This window comes from Setaria viridis, chromosome 4 (assembly GCF_005286985.2).
Source record: "Setaria viridis chromosome 4, Setaria_viridis_v4.0, whole genome shotgun sequence".
NCBI lineage: Eukaryota > Viridiplantae > Streptophyta > Magnoliopsida > Poales > Poaceae > Setaria > Setaria viridis.
In genome coordinates this window covers 34,545,438-34,553,145 of record NC_048266.2, presented here as the reverse complement: position 1 = coordinate 34,553,145, position 7,708 = coordinate 34,545,438, and the positions used below count along the sequence as shown (strand labels likewise).

At 42.5% G+C, this 7,708-nt stretch overlaps 1 protein-coding gene across 1 annotated transcript; it reads right to left on the bottom strand.

The window, feature by feature from the left end:
- Positions 1 to 1,807: 1,807 nt before the first annotated feature.
- LOC117851470 (UDP-glycosyltransferase 75C1) lies at positions 1,808 to 3,676 on the bottom strand. The gene has a single exon (XM_034733299.2). The coding sequence runs from the start codon at positions 3,320 to 3,322 to the stop codon at positions 1,901 to 1,903; it is 1,422 nt and encodes a 473-aa protein (XP_034589190.1). The 5' UTR covers positions 3,323 to 3,676; the 3' UTR covers positions 1,808 to 1,900.
- Positions 3,677 to 7,708: the final 4,032 nt, after the last annotated feature.

Here is a 7,708-nt window from a genome sequence, read left to right as displayed (position 1 = left end):
ACTGACCAATTTAGTCTTTAGCTCTTATCCAACATTCTCTATGTGCACTTTTTTTATGATAAAATAGTGGTTATTACAAGATTCATACCTAAAGCATCTTGGGAAATGGTATGCTTGCCAAAAATAAAAAGGGGTGGGGGGGTCCATGTGTCTTGAAGCTTAAAACATAGAATGAAGCCTTACTTATGAGAAATCTACACAAATACTTTAATAAAGTTGATGTCCCTTGGGTTCCCTTAGTTTGGGACCGACACTATAGCAATGCAAACGTGTCTAGTCATGTCAAGAAAAGGTCTTTTTAGTGCAGGGATATTATGAAACTACTAGATTCATATAAAGGAATTGATACTACTGTAGCATGTCTTGTTTTGGAAAGATCTTTGGGGTGGTAAAGTTCCTTGCCAAGCATTTCCAAATATCTTCTCATTTGCTAAGAACACAAATATTATGCTGCAAAAGGACAAGCAAGTTTCAGCGATCAATCAGCACTTCAGTCTCCCGACTTTTCTGGCTTAGCATATAATCAGCTGGTAGTCTGGCCTCTAGTCTAGAAAGTGTGCCTCAGAGGGTGTTTGGTTCTTTAGAACCTCATAAAATTTCTATCACATTGAATGTTTCGATACTAATTAGGAGTATTAAACATAGATTAATTACAAAACCAATTGCACAGATGGAGGCTAATTTGCGAGATGAATCTATTAAGCCTAATTACTCCATGATGATTTGACAATGTGATGCTACAGTAAATATGTGTTAATGATGGATTAATTAGGCTTAATAGATTCGTCTCACGAATTAGCCTCCATCTGTGTAATTAGTTTTATAATTTGCTCATGTTTAGTCTTCCTAATTAGTCTCCGAATATTCGATGTGATATGAATTTTAGTCTGAACTAAAAATGATTGCTGGACATGTATATCTAGAGTTCCCCTATCTTTTCATCCTTAAAAGTTTACAAGCACATTATTGGGCACACGATAGATTTTTAACCTTTTTAAAGAATATTTTAAAAATAATTATGTAATGAACACTTGTTAGATAAACCTAGGTTATATATCCCAACCCTCTCGATCTCTTGGTTGGCATACGATGTTACATTTTGCTAGTCACTTTGCCAATAGAATCTTAATTGATAAAATTATAATTTTATAGATGCCTCTAGGTAAGAAAAAACTTTGCTACAATGTTTTAAATTTTTTGAAAAAACTATAATTCTAAAGTGAGCATCCAAATAAAATTCCCATTGTACCAATGTATCTTTTAAACTAGGGTTCCATATTGAGAATATTTAAATATAGGAGCTCTAAATTAGTATTTCCTCCATCCTAAATTGTAAGTCGTTCTGATCTTTCTTTTTCTCAAAGTCAGCAGGGAAGCCCCAACTTATTTTTTAAATAATTTTTTTAATCCAGACTTGTTTAATTCGCCCGGGAGTTGAACTCAAGTCTATTGGATGCTACTCAGATGCCTTTCTAAATACATAACTTTTGCTATACATCTAGATATACGACATGCCTAAATACATAGTAAAAACTATGTATTGAGAAAAAACAAAATAAATTATAATTTAGAAAGGCGGGAGTAAATTGAAATGGTATTTCACTGAGTGGAACAATGTTCCAAGTTTGTGAGAAAAACATTCTTTATTTAGCATAAAATTGTTGTAGCTAAAAGTGAATTGTTCTGCAAGAAAAATACTATAGCTTCAACAAAATAAAAAGATTTTTCGATTGGAAAATGATGTTTAGGTGGACCAAAAAATATATACGTAGAACAAATGTTCTAAATCATATAAACTCGCGAAAAATACTATAGCAATCAGATTGAATTATATTGATTCTGCACTATAAACATTGTCTTGATGTTCCGACGAACAACAAAGGCGCATGTCACTCTTCACTCAAGTGCTGCTCCTTGCACCGTCTACGAATGCCACGAGACTACAATACGACGATCCTCCATTGCGCATAGCCTCTGCAACCACCAGCTTCCACTCCTCTGCCTTGCGCCGCACCTCTGCCGCGTCCGTCCCGTCCCCCATCACCTCCTCGACGCACCTCCTCAGCTCCGCGGCGCGCAGCACGCCGCCGCCGTCCACCTCCGCGCGCACGCCGACGCGCCACTCGTGCTCGATGAGCCGCGCGTTCATGCTCTGCTCCGAAACCTTGGGCACGCCCACCATGGGCACGCCGCTCGCCACGCTCTCGGCCACTGAGTTCCACCCGCAGTGCGTCACGAAGCACCCCACCGCCGCGTGCGACAGCACCCGCGCCTGGTCGCACCACTCCACCGCGATGCCGTTCTTGAGACGTTCGCCCATCTCCGCCTCGGCTCCGGCGAGCATCGCCTTGTTGTCCTTCCGAACCACCAAGAGGTACGGCCTCCCGCTCTCCTCGAGGCCATGGAGCAGCTCGTCGAGCTGCTCCCTCGCCATCGTCGCCAGGCTTCCGAAGGACACGTACACCACGGAGCTCGCCGGCTTGGTGTCGAGCCACTCCATGTACTTGGCGTCGTCCGGCTTCAAGATGCTGGCCTCTTCGCCGGTCGGGAGCACCGGACCAATGGGGAGCACGTCGTGCGGCCCTACGGCGGCGAGTGCGCCCACCTCGAGCTCTTGGCACGAGTTGACGAGGATGGTAGCCTTGCAAGTCTCCTTGTCGAGGGTGTCGAACAGGTCGCGGAACGTGAGGAAGACGGCGTGGAAGTAGTGTGCGGGGTCGGTGGACTCGGTGAGGAACGTCGGCAGATCCCTGACCGCCAGAGGTGCCAGGCCCGGGAGCTCCACGGCTAACGAGGGGTCGCCGCGGCGGTGGTGCTCGGCGATGACGCCGGCGTAGCCGTGGAAGTAGTGGTGGTAGACAGCGAACACGACGGCCGGCTGGATCCAGTAGAGCGCGGACGGGACGCCGCGCCCGCGCGCGACGTCGGCCGCCCACGGGAGCATGAGCGTGTACACGACGCGGGAGACGGGGCGGCCCCGCGCCGCCAGCGCGTCGACGATATCCCCGACGCTGCGCGGGCCCGCGGCGTGGAAGGACGCCATGTAGGCGTTGAACTCCTCGACGCCGCCGCCGCCAGCGTACCCGCACTCGGTGCCGTCGGAGAACGGGAGGAACTCGAGGCGGCCGCCGTCGCCGCCGTTGGGGCCTCCCTCCGGCTTGGCCGCGAACAAGCGCCCGTGCGCGGACTCGGTGGTGGAGAATGTGACGAGCACGTCGGGCGCGACGGCGAGCAGGCGCCTGGCGAGGCGGAACGCCGGGGCGATGTGGCCCTGGAGCGGGTAGGTGAGGACGAGGAAGTGCGGCGGCGGCGGCGGCGACATCTCAGAGCCTCTCGCCTGTGTGCGGCTAAGCTTTCCCTGTCTCCTACCTCGATCGAACTGACGACGAGTGAGAGTGTGAAGAGTTTTATGTTCAGCGGTTTGGGGTCATGTATGTGGTCAAGGTTGCGTGCGGATGATCAAGGCCATTCAATTTCCAGACTGCCGACGTTGCCTGTCCACGGCCACAAGAACCAACTCATTGCGTCCACCAAACTTCAGGATATATGCGACAGTAGTTTGACTTGACGTCACTACTGAGCTACGAGCATACCATGTATATGTGTGGTAGACAGGAGAATGCGAAACCGACTTTATTTCAACCGTTTATTTTTCTCACTACTTACCTACTTCTCATATTAAAAATAAAGTGATTGGCATGTGCTCACCTACCCACAATCCATATTAAAAATAAAGTGATTGGCATGTGCTCACCTACCCATAATCCATATTAAAAATAAAGTGATTGGCATGTGAAAAATCCATGTTCTGGCAGACAGCGACGACAGGGTCTTACACCCGGTGAGCTGGAGAAAGGATGTTATGGTGGGGGATCATTCGTCGCACGCCTGCACTCTTCATATGTGGGTTTTGGTCCCTATCGCCAGGACGAAATGCTAAGAAGACATGGGCGAGCACGCTGGGAGCCAGAGTAGCAGGGAGGTACATTGCTTCCTTGATTGAGGACCTCCTGTGCCTAGAAACAAAGGCGGAATTGATAGCGCCGAGAACACGGAGTGCCTGGATGCCCCAGATGCGGCGTGGGTCAAGGTGAATTCGGATGCTGCTTTTGATGGAGTCGAAGGTTATGGAGCGGTTGTTCGAGACAAGGATGGTCGCTTGCTGGCGGCGGCTGGATCCCTGGTACAATCATATGCCTGATGTCCTGACGGCTGGATCCTGGTACAATCATATTATCGATTCCTAAAAACCTATTGATATAATCTAAGTAAAAAAACTACGATTGCACAGACGAAAATCACGTGACTTAAATTTCGGATACTAATTTCGAGTTACTATTCACTGCACTATTAAAATTCTCTTGTTACTATTCAAATTGAGCGGCACTATTCAAATTTAGCACACTATTCAAATTAGAAAAATGAACAGCGCTTGGGTACTCACCGCGAGTGGGTGGAGCACCTCATGATGAGCAAAATATGGCAGCACTATTTTGGGCACTATTGAGCACTATTGAGCAGCTATTTGGGGTTGCTTTCAGCAACTATTCTACAGGTATGGTACGCACGGGTGCGTGATTAGGTTTGTATCTTGATTATATTGATTCTCAGGATCTTTGCGGGTTGGCGAGACCAAGGATTTAGCCGGTCGTGCTGCTATGCTTTGTGTCACTCCTACTCGGTACTCATCGCATGCGTCTCTGGCTCGCGTCTTCACCCTCACCGTCCCCAGCCACGAGCACACAGGACTTAGGCTCTATCGTCTCCCCAGACAGTTCCACCCGAAGGTAACACAGGGTTCTCCTCAAACGCCGCTACCAGGGTAACACAAGAACGACAAACACAGAGGTTTCTCCTCTAGGGTCCCTAGCGTAGAGACATCACCCCATACGGACGAGCTTAAGGGAAGGCAGGGATACTACCAGGACAGCTTAATCCATTTCCACGGGACAAGCTTACATGCGGCTTTCCCTTTTGGGAAACCCCAAGCACTTAGCACAAACTTTGATTACCTTACAAACAGCGGGACGAGCTCTAATGGCCTCCCTTTATTCTAGTAATACAAAGGTGGTGGAGTGATACAACGGTAGTGAGGTGTTACTATTAATGGTAGGAATCCCTCAGAGCAATTCTGAGGTGGTGGATGTCTTCATGGAGTATTTTGTGAGTGGAGTGTGGGTGGAGGTCTTCTGCTTCTTGGTGGTGTCTTTGGTGGTGTGTTGATTGATGCTAAATGCTTCACTCGGCAGCTCCTTTTATAGCCGCAACAGAGGCTTCGAGAGACTCCTCAATTATGCACTTCTTCTTTTGCCTGGACAGCTGGACGGCGCTCCGCTCCTCAATGATTGTCCTAGCTACAGTAGAGTCACTGTTTATTCCTTTGGCCCTGTCCTCTATCATGCACTGTCTTCTCGTGACATTCTGGATGCTGCTTGGTATGGTCTTCCATGCCTGAATGATTGACGTCGCAGACTTCAATCACAAAATCATGGCATGTAGTATAATACTTCCCCCAACCGAATTGTTGTTAACACTTTAACAACGACGGAAATTTGTTCTCATGTGAGACAAAATATTCTTTATATATTTATTCTCTTTCTTCAATATCTGGTTCTTCTGGTTGCCACAGTTCATACCATGACAACAATTCACAATATTCTTTTCTTTATTCCTTGCTATCACCTCGGATATCCATCATATCATCAACAGATATTGGTATATCCATTTTCAATTCATATTCTTTTTGCATATTTTTGAATTTTTCATCTATTTCAAGCCCTATTTCTTTCATTATTTCTTCTTTTAAATTATTCTTCCATTGGGGAAATATTGATTCAAATTTTTCCTTTAACTTCTTCTCAATATATTCTTTATTTGATGAGTCTGTTTCTTTCTTCAGAACTTCTTTATATGTTGGAGCCTTGGATGGTCCTTCTTCTTTTATATTTATTCTAGATGAGCTTGACTTAATTTCCCTTGTTTTTTTATATTTCTAAATATATTCCTTGGCTGCAGGTTCTAAAAAATAATTGACTCCCAAAATATTTCTAGCATATGAAAGTGCTTGATCAATATTAGTGTATTTCTTCCATAATATTCCTCCATCTTTATCTTTCTCTATCTTTTGAGCTATTACTTACTCAAATGATACATAAATTCCTGGAATCTTCCCTTTATATATGACATATATAGCTTTTTTCTCTATATTTTTGGGTGACTCTTTTGGTTGTATTAACGCATTAATTGTATGAAAATATTGAGCTAGACTATTTAGAATAGCTAGCATATAGCCCTTATCTTCTCTTTTTGTTATTATATTGGTACCAGAAATTATCTAATATGCATTCTTGTACTTCATCAAGTACAATATGATCCCTTGGTTTAAATTTATATGTGTTTGGAGGGAATATTCTTAACTTATTCTCTGCTCCAAAACAAAAATAGTCAACCCCTGTTGGGCTTACTCCTTTCTTCATTCCTGCAAAATAGATGACAAAGAAAATATATCAGGAAGGAAATTATCTTTCCCCTTTATACGCTCAAATATTACTTTATATCCATTTCCTGTAATAATATCTTCAAATAAAACTCATCTTCTAGTTGAACTTTTCTTACTGTTAATTTTATTGTAGTATCTACATATAGCTTCACAATCTGTTCTTATGGTGAACTCTTTAAATCCTAGGTATAATCTAAAAGCACTTATAGCATTAATTACGGTTAATATTTCCCTTTTAGTATTATTTATTGCCTTTAGTTTATATTTCCATGAAGTGTACCTACATATTTTTTCTTTTATCTTTGGAGACTATTTATGTTTTAATATAGCACCTCATCCTTTTCAGATGCATCTGTCTCTATAATAAAATAATAATCATCTAAAGGTAAATCTAGGGGTTTTAATTCTTTTACTTATCTTTTATGATTCTCTTACTAGCTTTATATCTTCGGAATTGAAATGTTTTTGCTCATTTTTTCTTAACTTTGCATATAATGGCCCAGCTAGTTTTGCTAAGTTTTCTATATAATTTCTAGCATAATTTACTATTTCTAAAAATTGCTGCAAGGTTTTCTTACCATTCATAGCATCAGCAAATTGCAAAATTTTCTTTGCAATATGATCTTGTAAATAAATTTTTCCCTCATCTATTTCATGGCCAAGAAAATTTATCTTTTCTTTGCATATTTCCATTTTGTTTTTTGAAAGTATTAACCCATGCTGTTCTACCTTTCTAAAGAATGTTTCCAGATGAGCTATATGTTCTTTATATGATTTTGAAAAAACTAATAAATTATCTATATAAACCAATATGAAGTCCTGATTTTCATTAAAAATATTTTGCATTTTTCTTTGGAATAAAGCAGGGTCATTTTTTAAACCTAATGGCATTACCAACCATTCAAAATGACCTTGAGGACATGTGAATGCAGTCCAACCTATTGATTCTTCTGCCATTTTTACTTGCCAAAATCCAGCTTTTAAATCAAATTTGAGAAATATTTGCTTCCTTGTATTCTATTTATCCATTCTTGCTTATTTGGGATATTATATCCATCATCTATAGTATTATCATTTAATCTTTTATAATGAATAACCATTCTTGATTTTCCTCTGGCTATTTCAGCATGATTTCTAACTATAAAAACAGTTGACCTATGGGGACTCCTACTTTCTCTTATAGCTCCTAGCTTTAGTAATTCTTCAATA

Excerpts from the sequence above, each read along its gene's own strand:
- LOC117851470 (XM_034733299.2), bottom strand. The coding sequence starts at position 3,322 with ATGTCGCCGCCGCCGCCGCCGCACTTCCTCGTCCTCACCTACCCGCTC.